We start from the raw sequence: 17,135 nt of genomic DNA, 5'->3' as shown, positions 1-17,135 counted from the left end.
AGCTGTCGCCGAAGACAGCGGCGGGACTTCAGTGGCAGCTCCTTCGAATCGGGCCCCGCGGTGCCTAAAGCTGGCCCTGTCTACGCTACAGGGTAGGTCAACATAAGCTGCCTTGCGTCAACCTAGCTGTGGAAGTGTCTTTGCATAAATTTGGCTCCTGCAGACATAAGTGCCTCTCTACGCTGATTTAGCAACACCATCTCCCCAAGCGGCGCAGAGTCACGGTCGATGTAACTATGTCAATGCAGTGTCTGTGTAGACACTGCGTTGCTTACGTTGACTGTTACTGGCCTCCAGGAGCCGTCCCATAATGCCCCACACTGACAATGCAATCGATACAAGCACTCCTGGAGAGGATGTGCACCGCCGACACAAGGAGCAAAATGTGCATGCACACAAGCGATTTAATAACAAAGATAGCTGTATGCCAACGTAAGTTAGGTCAATATCATTTTGTAGTGTAGACATAGCCTAAGTCAGACTTATTTTACTACTTTGGAGCAATTTTTTAGTGCTTTGCCACTTACACTCACTTTACACTAATCTTGTAATTTATGATCCCCTTACTATGGCCATTAGCAAGGATTGAACTCAAGATGTGGCATTGCAGCACACACCTATACAATTTGAGCTATGGAAATAAGTCAGTTAGCTGGTAGAAGCCCGTGGGATGTTAGTGGAGACATGGCACAATTTTGCCAGTGTACTACATGTATACCATCATTTTTGTTATTGCTGAATATAGCCCAGAAGCTTCCTAGGGAATTGAACCTGTTCACTCTGGGCTGCAGTTGGATGAATGGTCAGTTGTGTCTGTCCTGGAAGTCACAATGACACCTAATTACATTACTGGAAGTCTTTAAATCAAGATCGAATGCCTTTCTAAAAGATATGTTCTAGCTCAGCCAGAAGTTATGGGCATGGTGCAGGCATTGCTGGCGGAGGTTCTGTGGCCTATTGTTATGCAGGAAGTCAGACTTAGATGTTCATAATGGTACTTGCTGACCTTAAAATCTATGAATTGTCATAAAAAATAGCTGGCAGTAATGAAACTACCCAGACTGCACCATGATCTGTGGTAACTGCAAAATATATGCAAAACATATGGTGGTTTCAGCTAACCCAGAGATACATAACATTGTTTTGATTCACATGGGTTATGAAACTTTACACAACTGTACTGTGTTCTAACCCACATACTTAGATCGAGAGTGGTACCGTCATGATGATAACATTGATTTTAGATCATGTCAACTGTAGTTGGTGTGAAGTTGGTATGTGGCAGGTTGTTGTTTAGCGGGGGGGTGAACTGTATTTACATAATTTGGAAACAGTCTTAACTCTAACTGCACTTTCTATATACAGCTGCCCGACTCCAGGATGTGATGGCAGTGGTCACGTAACAGGAAACTATGCATCACACCGCAGGTGAGAAATGACAAAAACTCATAACAGGAAGTAGAGCTGCTTTATGTACAGTCAGCTTCTAATATTTTTATATATAACACTATTGGGCAAATATTTTTCAGCCAATTAATGTACCCAGCAAACTCAGCCTTTGTTTTTTCTTGTGGTATATCTCTCAAGGTTTTTTTAGCTGATTACAAACAGTTCACTTTGATTATTTGTTATGCAACTGTGTGGATTAGCTGAGATTGGTTAGATAAGTCATATGGTACTGTTTGTGCGTCCTTAAGTGGATGAGTGTGCAAACACTACTGCCATGAATACAGATTTAAAAGTAGGTTTCCACAAACTTTAGTACAGGTGGCTCTGAAGTTCTCAAATTTGCAAATGCTTTTTGTGTGGTGCCCCTTATTTCCTCTCTGAGCTGGGACAATGGTCCCATCTCCTGCCGTTCCCTTTGGATGTATGGAGGAAGCAGTCCTTGCCTTTCCCCAACAATATGAACTACAGCTCTTTATGCTGGCAACACAAAAGAGTGGGAAAGCTCTTTGTACTCTAACCAGCTCCATGCATAACTGCTTTGGGACCAGACAGAACCTGGCTCCGAGCAAGTAACCTGCTCCGATCTAAAGAATGACTACCCTGTATTATCTAGCTCTCGTTTGCCAACAGCAAGTGTGGTTTTTTGGGGTTTTTTTGGGGGGGGGGGGGCTGTTTCTATTCCATAATAAATAATTAATGCTTTTCTAGAAAAATCATTTTCTGTTTTAGCATATTGAAGAAAACATGTTTCACATCTGTTTTCCTTAGTGTTTCCGGGTGCCCATTAGCCGACAAGACATTAAAATCCCTTATGGCTGCCAACTCTCAAGAGCTTAAGTAAGTAATGACAATAGAAAAAAAGGCTTTGGTTTGGTGATTGTTGTTCATCTCATATTGGCATGTTTCCCAAACAAATGCAGTTAATTAATAGGTAAGAGAATTGATCTTTGTAAAATAAAAGCCAGTTCAACCCCTTGTCCCAAACGTGAAAACAAATCGAAACCAAAGCCTTTAAGAAAAAGGTTTTTCATGTTTTTGCACCTCTTCATATCCATACACTTCCCCAAACCTGGTGCAGATACTCCGAACGTTGAAAGAGAGGCTGTTCTGATGGTATTTCTGAACCAGCTGGAGCCAGGAAGTACCAAAGTCTTACAAAGAATCTGATCTCACAAAATACCCCGTCTGATTTCTAGATCAAAGAGGTTAGGATAAGTATTCAGACATTTGAAAACCAAAACAAGCCAAGCCTGCAAATCTTCAGTCTTCATCCTCCAGCACTAGATAGATACCCTCAGCTTAATGTCACTGAGGCAGCTGGCAAATCATATGATTCCGTGTTGCATATTTCTCACCATGAAATGACACAAAAGGGTTTTGCAGGCCCCAGTAGATAGGCAGATGTACAGGGCCTTAAGCAGACCTCAGTAATCTGCACAGCTGGCCATGGGAGTCAGCAGAGGGATTGGCAGCCAATCACCTAGTTAATGGACGGCTTTTGTCAACAGAAGGGAGTGAAGTAAAAGGATGGTTGGTGCTTTTTAGCTACATCTACACTGCAAGCTACGGATGTGAATCCCCTGCTTGTAGTGTAGATGTAGCTTTTGACAGGTTTGCCAGCCCTCTTTTCTCTTTGAATCAATAAATGGGGTCCTGCCGTATATGGCTTAGAACATAGTGGGGGTTTGTGGGCCTGTACACCCTGCCCATATTTAGAGTCGCCCTCAGTCCAAATAGAGGAAAGTAAGTTCTGATGATGGTACGTTTACACTGCTTTAATGGCGTTTCAAGTACAGGTGGCCAAATCCAGGTTTTAAGTTCAGGGTTTAGCTAGAAAGTTTGTCAACTTCCCAAAATAAAACAATGCCGCTTCCAGTCATGATATTCAGGTGCTGCCCTGCATTGTAAAAAATATGTTGTGTGACTCTAGCCAAGGAAAGCCTGCTCTCTAGGGACATAGCAAAGCCAGTAGGAAAAGGCCAGCTATGTGGGCAAGAGGTGAAAGCTGTTCTTAGAGCATAGTCATTACTGAGGTGCTGACACAGTGGCATGACATTTCAACTTTGGGGTCTGCTGAACTCACCTCCCCAGCATTTGGTTTGAATAAAGCTGTGGAAAGAGTGACAGAACAAAGATTCGTGAAAATGGTGCCAATTTCTAAATCAGTCGCTGATTCAGCGCTTTTACTTGCTTTCCATGAACTCAGAGCTGAATGGGTGTTCACACAAACAAAATAAATGGCTGCTCTGCATGCAAACCCACATAGTCACATGTGAACAGTGACATTTGCATACCCACATAGATACTGTTTAACTAAAGCTTATAAAGTTTCAGTTGTGTAATAAGGAAACAGAAGCAACAACATGTGACCTGAGTTACTAACCACATGCTATGAATAACGAGTGAGTCATGGAAGATATAGTCAAAGTTCACGACCAGCCCATAAGCAGAAATAGGTTGCATGAAGTGTTCAGCGTCGAATTTCAAATAACCAGCAAAATAGTAAAACTCAAAATTTGTTCCCAGACCATTTGAAAAGAGAAAAAAGGGTCCAGTAAAATTATTTGCTACACATCGGTCATCCAGCTTCAGGTTTGAGCAAAAACTAATTTCACTCTATCCAATTTTAAATAAAATCCCATTTTAAAAAAGGTATATTTTTCTACAGCATTATCTAGAAAAAAAATATAGGAAGAAGGAAGGAGAAAAGAAACCCTAAACCCAGATCCTGAAAACACTTCTGCAACTGCGTAGCTATACTCACATCAGTATTGCCTTTTAGTTCACAGGGACTACATGAGTAAAAAACCTCATGGTGTGTCTACACTGCAAATGCTGATTGCAATGTAGATATATCCTTAGATGCACAAGGATTTGCAGGATCAAGCCCCCAGTGACCATTGTCCTAGTTTTATTTCACATAGTTATACAGATATATATGGCATCAAAAAGAACAGATGCATATATTTTTACAATAATGTTCACATTCAATTCGCAATAATCAAGTTAAACTTTTGCCTTCTATTTTGACTCACTAAGCCAGCAAGATACCTTTTCTGATTTTCAGCTAATCTACAGTTTGCAGTGAAGAACAGATTTTAAAAGTGGTTACTTTCGTCAGATTGAAGACACTTAAAATTAGAGGCTTATTGGTACACAGAGTACTACAGAAAAGGACTGGTACAGAATACCTTACCTGGTGCCTGAGATGATAAAGGTTCCCAAATTTTAAAGGCAGAAGGAACCATTATGATCATCTAGCTTAATTTTCCACATAACACAGCCATGGAATTTCATCCAGTAATTTCTGCATCAAGCCTATAATTTCTGTTTGAGCTATAGCATATCTTTTAGAAAGGCAGCCAGTCTTATTTTATAAAGTTCAAGTGATGGAAAATCCACTACGCCCCTTGATCAGTCATTCCTGTGATTAATTACCAATATAAGTTAGTTCTTTATCATTTCTTTAAACCCACTTGATCCCCCCAACTATCATGGTTTAAATATTGATGCAGTAAAAAAATAGAATAATACACTTCTAAAAGGTGCAACTGTACCTTTAAAAGAGAGTTTACAACTGTATATTTAGGTGTTTAATACAGTATCCCAGTATGCCTGTACTTAGATCACCCAACCACAATGCTTCCACCACGGGTAAGATGTTGTGACGTGTAGAGGGTTATTGAACAATGTGAATTTCCATAGTGGATCAGTACAAGGTTACTTGGCACAGATGTTTCTGTAATTCTGATACTCTGGAAAAAAACATAGTGTTCAAAGGCCCTTGGGGAGGCTTAGCTTTAGTACTCAAAACTGTACAAAAATGCACAAATACCTGGCACAGCATCTGAAGGTAAATGTTTTCCTTGTGCTGTTAGTGCTGCTTTGTACGCCTAGGTGTGTTTCTTCTTTCTGAATTTTTAAAAGGAACACTTACGGCAAAAGAGAAAATCCCTTCAAATATGTACAAGATTCATTTTGAACCTAAATATCTGCCACTCAACCAGCAAATGCCTGATCCAAAGCCCATTGTAGTCAATGAAAAGGCTCTTATTGACTTCAGTAGACTTTAGAATCATAGAATCATAGAATATCTGTAGTCCAACCCCCTGCTCAAAGCAGGACCAATCCCCAGACAGATTTTTGCCCCACATGCATTGGCACAGCCAACATGTCTATTCAATCTGAGCACCAGTGAGAAAGTATGGTCCTAACAGTAAGATACAGATTTATTCCTTCCATTAGGATGCTGAAATATTTTGTTACTAAACTTTCAAATTTGAAGGCTTCTGTTTGCTGCATGCAGAAAAGCCCCTGAACTCTAAAATGGAATCAAGGCCCACTTGCCAAATAAAATACCCAGTCATATCCTATGTAAAACAGACGTGGTCTCCTTTCTGTGTACAGAGCTAAAAAACAGAAACTCCTGAGTTCTTCTCCTGGCTATGATGTTGATTTTCTCTGTGACCTTTAGTGACATAACTTCTCAGCCTCAATTTCCCCTTCTATAAAATGGAGATTATATTGAAAATGTGCCGGTCATTGTAAGTCTGACAGCAAATAAACACATAACAGTTATTTCACAGAGAAGTCAACAAATAAAAGGCTACATGTTTGTTTTTCCACAGTTGCTCCTTCATAAGAAAAGAAATATTTTGCTATGAAAAAATTAACATATACTGTTCAAATCTGCAATGCTGTGTTATACAATATATTTCAAGTTCCCTATTTAAAAAAAACAATTATAGAAGAAAACATGAAAGCAGTTTGCCTACTGGAAAAAAATATCAGCAAGAGCTAGTTGTGTTTGTTCAGCAAAAGCGCCACTGCTGTTTCTTCCACTGAAGACAAATTTGTCTGTTCCTTTTTAAAAAGTCATCTCTTTTGCTCTGTGCATTATATTAGGTGTCCCACACCTGGTTGTGATGGCTCTGGTCATGTGACTGGAAATTATGCTTCACACAGAAGGTAAGAATCATTCAGTTGTTTGGGAGTGAAGCTGTGGGAAATCATGGAACGTGTCAGCGGAACAAAATAGTTTTTCTTTTGTGTACTTCTTTCAGCTTGTCTGGTTGCCCTCGTGCCAGGAAAGGTGGTGTCAAAGTTACTCCTACCAAGGAAGAAAAAGAAGACCCTGAACTTAAGTAAGTGCAGAAGCAAGAGTTTATCAGCCAAAAGGGAGAATAAGATGGTGCTTGGTACATCCCAAGAAATGTGCAAGTTATTCTTAGACGTATGTGGGTGTGTCCTACTGTTAAAGCTAAGATAAAGGATATTTCCACAGCTAGTGAAACTGGTGGAACATTTCATTCCAGTCCTATCTGACACAAAGTGTGGCAAAATTTAGGAAAATTCACAGTCTAAAATTCACAACATTTTAGACTGTGGCAAAATCTTGCTATATTTGCTACAATAAACTGTAGCAGTGGTGAAATTTAAGCCTGGATCCAATTAACAAATTCTTGCAAACATTCACCAAAATCTCATGTATCACAATTGGAGACACAAAGGGTGAAATCCATCCCTATGCAAAGAGCTACCACAAGTCACACGTTAAGCCCTGAAAATGTGGATTACGGGGATAGAAGTGGTACATAGGCCTTATGCCATCCCTCTTCTGTACAGGGGTAAAATTTCAACCAAGGCAAGAACTGATAACTCTACATAAATCAACTTTATTCCTAACTCGAATATATGTTCTGTGAAAATAAATAAATAAACAATCAGCTGCCAAGCCATGTAGGACCAGTTCATTTACAACAAAGGACTTAGTTATTTCCTGTGCTGCTCTTACTATTTAGTATTTCAGTTAGTGATTGTCTTTCAGACGTCTGGTATGTCATATGAAAGGCCCTAGGCATGTTCTCATTAATGCTGACAGAGCTCTGCAAAACTATCAGGTTTCACCTTGGCAAGTATTTGGAATATATTTGGAAATAACAGTTTTCCACCTGCAGAAAACCACCTTTTGTTTTTTGCCAAAAATTTGAATAGAGAACAAAAAATGTTGCCTCTTCACAAACCCGTTAAAGTGTGATTCTTTTTCCCCCTCTGATAACAAATTTTTTCTCTTTGACATAGTTTTATATGATGTCAATGCTGAAGTGGTTAAGGCATACAGCTGTATTAGAAATGCCTAATCCTGAGATTTGCCAAACATCCCTCATTCTCACGGACATCAGTGGGACATTCAGGTGCTTCTCAGGATCAAGCCATAATACAGTTGCACAGACAGCGTAGTAGCCACTTAGACTCCTTTTCTTAGATGGTTATTGTTAGACTATTGTCTTCTGTTCTCTTGAGTAAATATAAGGATTCTTTTGCTGTGTTTCTGTAGATGTCCAGTGATAGGCTGTGATGGCCAAGGTCACATATCAGGTAAATACACTTCTCATCGCACTGCTTCTGGTTGTCCTTTGGCTGCCAAGAGACAGAAGGAGAGTCCTCTCAATGGGTCTTCATTATCCTGGAAACTGAACAAACAAGAACTGCCACACTGTCCTTTGCCAGGCTGCAACGGGCTGGGTCATGTTAATAATGTTTTTGTCACCCACAGAAGGTATAATTTTGTGTTTTCTCTCTTGTTTGTTGTTTTTTCTTGACAATCCACTGTAGTGTTGCTTTTAAAAAAATAAAGCTGTAATCTAATTAAATTATGTTGAATTCTTATAAAGAGTTTATATAGCAGTTGAGGCGATAGGAAGCTGAATAATTTGAGAGTTTGCATGAGGTTAGAACTGTTTTTAACATTGCCCACGAGACAATGACTTTCACAGATCTTTCTAGATTTCCTGAGACTGATTACAGGTTTTTGGTACAAGAAGAAGGTAGCTAGACATATTTGAAATTACCAGTATTGATTGTGTATCTTTAGTAGGTAATCCAAAATGTTATTGGAATTTCACCACAAGGTTTTGCAAACGCAACAATTGCATTAATTTTGTTATTACACAAATTGCAAAATTCTTACCAGCCATCTCCATGCAGGAGAAAGCTTACATGAGACCTGTGCTTTCTAGATCCAGCCCTGAAGACATTACAAGGAGAGAAAAAAAATCTTAACAACTTCACTAGTTAACATGATTTGTAAGATGATGCATTTTCCCAGTGTAGAGAAGACTGAACAAGTTTCTGGTGGCCTGCTAGCATTGGGACATCTTTCTGGCCAGTAGTCTGCTCAAGACAAAGAAATAGTGGTCTATACTTCAAATCTTAGAAGCCCTCATTGCTCCCTGTGTGGAAACACCACTTTCATTAGAACTCTTATTTTTAACAAGCTAAGCAAAACCATGACTTTGTCCCACTGGTGCAAAATTTTCCTTCACTCCCAGCTTGACTAAATCAGAATATGAATCCCTCTGCCATTTCTTGAGCATAGGGGTAGTTCTTATTGTTCACTTCTAAAGACAGTGCAGTCAATCTTAGCCCTTGAGTGCTCTCTGCAAATGGCCTCATATAATTACCAATTGTAAGATTTGGTATAGCAAATAGCTCTGACAGTCATCAAAAAGCAAAGTGACTACACCTCTACCTCGATATAACGCTGTCCTTGGGAGCCAAAAAATCTTACCGCGTTATAGATGAAACTGCATTATATCAAACTTGCTTTGATCCACCGGAGTTCGCGGCCCCACCCCCCCCGGAGCACTGCTTTACTGCATTATATCTGAATTCATGTTATATTGGGTCACGTTATATCGGGGTAGAGGTGTATATATAATACAATCTTTTAAAAAAGCTATTGCAGCCTATAGTATAAATCCAGAGGTATCATCATATTGGTCATTATTATGCATCATCAAAATGATACTATAGTTAGGCACAGTGAAAATCTTCACGTCAGATTTTTTTTTTTTTAGTTGGTAAACTCAGCATTCAAAGGGATGCTACTGCCCCCTTTTTTCTGAAGCATAATTTGTCAATAAACACAGTGGAAAGTTTTGCTTAAAAATTGATGGGACAATATGACCTCAAGATTTCTGTAAATATCACATTCACATAACCTTAGAGTAGCTCCCACTGCTATTTTCATTTGTTTGAAATGTCTGTAAAAACAGTTTGCTTCGAGGCTGAGACTTCGGTGCCAATTTTCAAGCCAGACATTTTTTTTTACAGCTAAAATTGCTCTTTGTGAATTATTTTATTCCCTGTAACAAGGTTATAATGGAGCTGCTGACATGACCTTAGGAATCAAGGTCTGAACATGAGCACTGTAACATTGCTATGAAAGGATTGCTTCCATTTTCACATGGGTCACAGCATTTTTTCTATCTTTTCTAGCTTGTCAGGGTGTCCTCTGAATGCACAAGCCATAAAAAAGGGCAAAATCTCAGAAGAACTAATGACTATCAAGCTTAAAGCAAGTGGGGGTAAGGAGACATGCAAATGATGATTACATTTATACAGCTGCTAGGGACCCAATTCTCATTTACACGTTGCCTCTTTACACTACACTGACCATGTAAAGGGGTCTGAAAATGGGTATAAATGCCTTTAAGTTCTCTTTCTTTAAAAGCAATAACATTTCTTCACAGAAGATACATGTCATTCACACATCATTTACATCCATGGACCATAACATGTGGGGTACACAACTACACAACTAAGTCTGATTCAGGTTTGGGGTTTGTTTTTTTCTGTGTTATTCATAAACCAGCAGGAGTTACCTCAGTTAAATAAAGATTTTCAAACAAACCCCCAGAGGGATACATGTGTAAAGCAGAGTTTAGCTACCTCGTTCCCATTAACTTCATATTGTATTGCTCAGTCTCCGTGCAATACTTTGACAATTCTCCCCACATTAAATAGAATGGAACATCTGTCAAATAGTTATAGGGAACTTGATTCTGTTTCCTGTGAGTAGGGCCCAGGGACAGGATTCAGGAGACTTTGGTGGTATTCTTTACCCTTGGGCAAGTGAATTCACTTCTCTCTGTTCCCCACCCTTTGTCCATATTGTCTATTTAGACTGTAAGGTCTTCAGGACAGGGACTGTCTCTTACTGTGTGTTTGTAATATGCCCAACACAATGGGGTGCTGAGCTTAGCGGCCTGTAGGTGCTATGGAAATAAAAATAATCTGCAAGCAGAATTAGACCCGGAGTGATACTGAGTGAGGGGAAAACGTTCATCACTGGGGGTGGTGGATGCTCAGTACATCTCAGGATCAGGCTTTTATTGAGGCTTGGGTGGGTTGTTCTTTTTCAGCTGGTAGGTGTGAATAGTGAGTGCTGCTTTTTCTCCTTTTGCCTCTTTTGCCTCTTTTGGCCTCTCTACAACTTCCCTCTCACAGTACTTTAAACCACACTATGTATCACAGCAAACTAAAGCCCTGATCCTTCTCTATCAGTCAGCCCATACAGAGCTCCTTGCAGGACCAGGGCAGATCTTCAGCTGGTGTCAATCGCCATAGCTCTATTGAAGCCAATGGAGTTATGAGGATCTGATCCCCCTGGAGGAGGAGGGGGAGAGGGACTGCTCTTACTTTTCTGCTACATCTAAAAATCTCCACCAAAATCACAACATACCCTGCATGATTGTTTTTAAAGATTGTGTTTTGGATTTTCCTCTCTCAATGCCCACAGATCCTCTTTCCCTCTCACATCTCTCTCCCTGCTGTGGTTGATTGTTTTACTGAACAGTGGGGGGACCCACTCTGACAGGGAAATACAGTAGGTCAATGAAACTCAAATTACCCTTTGACCTCTCTTCCTGCTTTCAAAGACACTTCAACACAGGGTGCAGTTTTGACAAACATCATCAGTAAAAACCCATTTAAAGATCCCCAGTTTAATCTGAAAGCATGTTTTTTTGTGCTACACAGTTCAATGCACAGGTACCCACAGAATATTACTTCTTTTCACATGTTCACATTTAAATCTGTCTTTGGTCCATTCACCTTTTTGCAGGTATCGAGACTGATGAGGAAATCAGACACTTGGATGAGGAAATAAAAGAACTGAATGAATCCAATCTTAAAATTGAAGCTGACATGATGAAACTTCAAACCCAGGTATAACAACAAAGCAAACAATTCAATCAGTTCTAATGTACATATGTAATGTTATTTTTAAGCTTATGTATCCTTTTTCTCATCTACACACATGCCATTGCACTGTGGCTTTAAATAATTTTTGACAAGCTTTTCCATTTAACAGTAAACGCCTGCGTATTAGTAGAAAAGACTTGCGGGTGAATAAAAGGAACTAAGCATTTTAGGAACTAATCTTAGCAAACAAGGAAATCATATTTACTGTATAAAATGTGTACTTTCTTTTGTTAACCACACGCCTGCATATGATATCCTGTGGGCATTTTAAGAACCCATGTAAGGAAGCTTCATAGTAATATGATGAAGCCATTAGGTCACAAGACTGTGAATTCTTATTAACACACTCTAACTACTACTGAGAGTAGATTTTTATTATTATTATTATTTACAGTTTTCCCTAGTTCTGGTCACCATATTCAGCTAATGAATATTTTAATTTAAATAGTCTGAATTTTGCTTCTGCACAGTAGATAGCAGACAGCGGCTGCATTTGCTAACCTGTGCAGTGCATTAGGTAGGGTAGGAGCTATTGCAAAGGCACAGATCTCTTGATCTTTTTCCATTTTTTATGATATGTATATGAGTGAGTTTATGGTGAAGGTGCTGGTTGCAGGTCCACAGTTCAGGTTGAGCTGAGTATGTAAATACACAGGGTGACATATATACTCAATTCTATTTCACCTGGTGAGCTAGGTGAAAGTGAGAACAGAAACTTGCCTCAGAATGTTAGGAGCATTAGGATTCTAGGTGGAACTTCCTGAAGGGTAATAGACCTGAAAAATAAGAACGAATCCAACTTCATCCCAAACAAGTTCAATATAGTTTATAGTGGCCTCAAATTACAATTGTGTGGTATTTATTATTGGTGAATCACCTGCATTATAGCCTGAACTAGAGACTTGCTGAATCCGCACATCCCCTGCTTGTCTTTGTCCCGTCACTTCTTAAATTGACCTGGCCAACAGTTGTGATTGTATCAAGAAACTCAAGAGCAGGGGTTGTGGTGATTTATGCTGCACTTTCACCCACTTTGCACAGATATAAATTACGATACAAGATGTTAGGCTCTGGAGAATCAGGACCTAGCATCTCTAGCTTCAGCTTTTCAGCACAGTTTTTTGCATGCGAACTTTCACAAATGTGTACATTCCAAGCTCTCTCATTCTTGTTAGTTATTCTCCAGAAAAGGATGTCATTTTGCTAACCTCAGTGTTGGTTCTTCAAAAATTATATTTTCATCTGTCTGTCTAGAGATCGACTGCACAATCATATTTGTTCCATACACAACTTCTCAATTTCCTCCCCAGTATATTTCATTTCTTATTGTCTCCACTCTCTGCCCTATTTCTATTCCCAATCAGTTCAGAACTCTAACCTTCACCAGGGGGAGGGCAGAAAAGTAGCACAAGAGCTAATACCAGTGTTGCAGCTATTATAGTCAATCAGCAGGGATGCTGTGAGAACAGAAGAGCAATGTAAACATCAGCTTTCTTCTTCCTTCCCCCAACCCTGAGGCCACACTCCCCATTCCCAACTACACAATGACCCTTCCACCTCCCTGGCAGCTTGAGACCTGGGGTCTCTAATCCATTTCGGAACTCATCTTCCCAACACAATACACTCCTCACTCAGCAGGGCCACTGTCTACAGCTTCATTTAAATAAGTTTTCCTTGTGAAACAACAGCAGAGTTCACTGGTTCAGAATTAATGTGACTTATCCCCTATTATGAATATCTTGTGGCCATGTTATGCACGACTCTTATAAAAACATAACTGAGGTTCAGATCTCAATTGGCAGCTTTCACAGTCTTGTGCTCCCTCTTCCAAGGGAAACCTTTCATTTTGGGTTCAAACTCCAATCATAATGCTGCCAAGGGTCTTGTTGTGTGTGTGATTTTAGATCACATCTATGGAGAGCAATCTGAAAACAATAGAAGAAGAGAACAAACTTATAGAGCAGAACAACGAGAGCCTGCTGAAGGAATTAGCTGGCTTAAGCCAAGCCCTCATTACCAGCCTTGCCGACATTCAGCTTCCACAAATGGTAAGTCTGTAGCTAAAAACATTGCCGCTTCTTTGAGAGCATTTGTCTACACGTTTGGCCAGAGTGGTCACTCAGTGCATCACTGATGTGGGTTCCATTCCATCTCACATGGGACTGCCTTCCAGGGTTTAATCAATTTCCCCACAGTTCATTACTCTCCCTCTACACAAGCATGATGCAGTAAATGCATGAAGTTTGGAATATTACTAGCTCCAACATTTGAAATATAGAGAGGTAGTGGAGCCCAAACTCTGTCCTGGTATAAGAGGATGCAGAGCAAATATTTGATGCAAGGCAACTATTTTATGCTAGTCCCAACTTGAAGGAGTGTCGCTGTCCCATCCAGAGTTAAGCTAAGTCCTCAGGTGTGGGAAAGTGTCCTGGACTTCGAGGCACTGCAGTAACATGGGGCAATCTTCATCCATGCAAGAATAAATGTTTGCCTCACTTTCCTAAGACCCATCTATACAAGATTCAGTGTGGCTGGTGTGTATTCTCATTCAAAAGAGAACCATGCCAAAGGCCAAGTGGGAGGAGCCATATTCACATACTGCCCATGCTTTACCCTCCAGGAATAAAATCCCATTCTGTGTAAAACATTAGTTTATTTAAAATCAAACTATACTGCATGTCTCTGGGATTGGTAATGGGATATGGGTACCCTTAAGGATGGAACCTTGCATTTCTGGGTAGCTCAGTCTGGAACTAACTGTAGTCGATACTCTGATGTCCTTCCAGTATCTTATGTGCAATGAGTTTGATTGTCACATTCTGAATTTTCCCTGATGTAGGGAAGAATCCTTTGGTGGCTCTGTGCTCTGGACCCCTGTTCCTTGAGATCCCTGTTCACTGCACTTCAGGAATCCCAGACTCATAGGAGGATCCCTAAGGGACTGCCCTAGTTTACAGGAGCCTATATGCTCTAAGCTATGTCAGGTGCTGGTTCAGACTTGGTCAGGCTGAGGATCAGGGAAGCAGAAATCCACCTTTCCCCATCCTCCCAACCATGTCCATCACCAAGTGCAGCGCAGCCAGATCCAAGAATCTGGTTGTAGGTTTTGATCTACACTAGAAAATGTTGTATCCATTTTTCCACCATGACGAAAGCAGTGGTATAACTCCTATTGTAGACAGGGCTCAGACGTCTTCACTCCTCATGACAATGGAACCATCAAATAGCATGGACAGCACCATTTCATGATAATCTTCTCTCAGTAGATTTTCACGATGCAATGTTGTATATGTCTGAATTCCAACTAAATTACCTCTTAGCACCAATACAACTGCATCAGTGCCGGAAAAGAATTACAACATAGTCTAGGATAGATTAGGCCTTCATCTTGGTCCTGTGAAACAATGTCTCCTGTAAGGTGATGAGCACTCTCAGCTCATGCTACAGTTAAGATGAGGGTCTAGAGTCTTATTCAATTGGATCTCTGACAGCACTCATCGAGTCCTATATTCATTTTACTGTACAGTCACAATGTTGCAAACATGTGAGGAGTTTACTGATTCTGCCCTGTAATTTGGCTGGGAATTGGCCAACTCCCTTCACTGAAGATAATAAAAGTTTGGTTTGAGAGCCTGATTCAGGAAATGCTTAATACTCCTACTGAAGTAAGTGGAACCCACTCACTTGGTTCAAGTTAGGCACCTGGTTAAGTACTTGCTGAACCAGGGCATTAAGGATTTGGCTCAGTATGTGTGTGTATTTTCTTTCTACCTGTCTTTCTTTGCTCTCTCCACACCCAGACGCTCCCCATTTTGTTCTTAAAACCCAGATTGTGCATTTTGCTCGTAAGGTTTTACCCCATTTCATCCCCACCCACCATTGTCGTAGTACTTTGTTCTGTAACTGCCTCTGGAGCTAAGAACAATGTACGCCCATTAAGATCCAAATCCTCCTCCTCTTATTTACGCACAGTCCCACTGTACTCCGAGGCAGTACATGCTTGAGTAAGGCACACGGAATTTGGCCAGAATTAAAGAGCGGGGCACACCTAAGACAAATGCCTCACAATCCCCAATAGATCGATTGCTACCCGCCGATCCGGCGGGTAGTGAAGACGTGCCCTTAGAGGGCAAGCATGTGGTTCCCACAGCAAATTAAACTCCCTTCACCTCCAACAAACCCATCAGTAACTTGGATGCCTGCCATGCGTCTGACTTCAGCTGTCCCCAGTCGCTTTCAGACAGGACCGACATATTGTCACTTTGCATATTGTCTGTTAACATTCTTTTTTGGGGGAGGAGGCCTTAATTCTGGCTCCTGAAATTGGTATAATATGTTTTGTTTTCATTTAGGGGCCAATCAGTGAGCAGAACTTCGAAGCATATGTAAATACACTCACAGACATGTACAGCAATCTGGAACGGGACTATTCCCCGGAATGCAAAGCTCTGCTGGAAAGTATCAAACAGGCAGTGAAGGGCATCCATGTGTAGGATGTGAAGGCTGCTGGGCAACAGAAATTACTTAACAGCAGTAAACTCCAGATGGATCTGTTAGGAGTTCATGTACTGCTAAGGCGTGTAGGTTGCCGTGCTGCATTTACAATTGCAACATTGCACTAATTTTCCCAGCTGACATAAAAAGGAAGGAAAACACAACAGACTATTTGTATTAACAGCAATGCACTCAATTAATATATTGTATTTATTTCAGTACAATTCCTTTTTTTCCTTCTTTTGCACTCAGTTTTTGTAAAGTGAATGTAAAAAGTGTGTGCAACTATTTTTTATATTTTTATTTATTTCTAATCAAAGAGTTGTGTTTTTTTATCTTTTAACAGCATTTTTGCGGCCTGCCATATTTTTACAAATGTGTTTATTAATTTATTTTCCAATGGGATTTTAAATAGACTGAAAGTTATACTGTAAATTAAATATCTTGCTGGGTTTGTACAGGAAGAAAAAAAATACTATGAAAGTAACAAATGACCGAACTGTTGTTCTAGTTTTATTTTCATCACATCCTGCTTTTTTATAATGGCTTTGTATCAGAAATGGGTTTGCAGTAACATAAGATGTGAGGAAGCAAGGAATGAAAAGATAAATGGCTCCCACTAGTGGGGAACCTGCGCTCTAAAAAGCACAGTTTGCTGGAACACAGTGTGTTTAAGAATTTGTTAGCAATAATGAAATATAGCAATCAGCAAAGCATTTGACTTGGCTGTGTGTTTTAGCCTACGCAAACAATTATTTAAAATGTTTCAAAAGAACTTCAGAATTATTTTAACAATGCATTTTTTTTCCAAGTTAGTTCAGAGAGAAAAACTAATCATCCCTAAACAAGAGAGATGATTTGATACGACTAGTACTTTTTTAGTACAATATGTTGTTACATTAGACAAGCAACCAATATGATTATGCATTTGTATTTGCAAAACACAAAAGCATCCAAACTGAAGATTTTGTACATTTCAGTTAATCCAACAAATCTCCCCTGAAATGGCATTTATCGTACTAGTTGGAACTGAGAGAAGCTTAGAAGGCGGCAACCTGGAGAAAAATAATACTCCAGTCTCACTGTAATTGGTTTTCTCTTAACCTGAACTGTAGCAATGCACTGGTTGGTTTTAACCCCTCCTT

General features: G+C 40.0%; 1 protein-coding gene across 4 annotated transcripts in view; it reads left to right on the top strand.

Moving 5' to 3' along the window:
• Nucleotides 1–15,989, top strand: part of ST18 (ST18 C2H2C-type zinc finger transcription factor) — a 55,532-nt gene extending 39,543 nt beyond the window's left edge. For all 4 annotated transcript variants that reach the window (XM_024206180.1, XM_024206178.1, XM_024206179.1 and 1 more), the window contains 9 exons: nt 1,366–1,428; nt 2,218–2,286; nt 6,355–6,417; nt 6,513–6,593; nt 7,787–8,008; nt 9,730–9,818; nt 11,357–11,460; nt 13,401–13,544; nt 15,849–15,989. In XM_024206180.1, coding sequence (XP_024061948.1) covers nt 1,366–1,428; nt 2,218–2,286; nt 6,355–6,417; nt 6,513–6,593; nt 7,787–8,008; nt 9,730–9,818; nt 11,357–11,460; nt 13,401–13,544; nt 15,849–15,989 — 976 coding nt within the window. The remainder of the gene's footprint in view (nt 1–1,365; nt 1,429–2,217; nt 2,287–6,354; nt 6,418–6,512; nt 6,594–7,786; nt 8,009–9,729; nt 9,819–11,356; nt 11,461–13,400; nt 13,545–15,848) is intronic.
• Nucleotides 15,990–17,135: the final 1,146 nt, after the last annotated feature.

The sequence above is a fragment of the Terrapene carolina genome, unplaced genomic scaffold (genome assembly GCF_002925995.2).
Source record: "Terrapene carolina triunguis isolate 2854851 unplaced genomic scaffold, T_m_triunguis-2.0 Scaffold58, whole genome shotgun sequence".
NCBI lineage: Eukaryota > Metazoa > Chordata > Testudines > Emydidae > Terrapene > Terrapene triunguis.
This window is presented reverse-complemented; position numbering and strand designations above follow the sequence as displayed.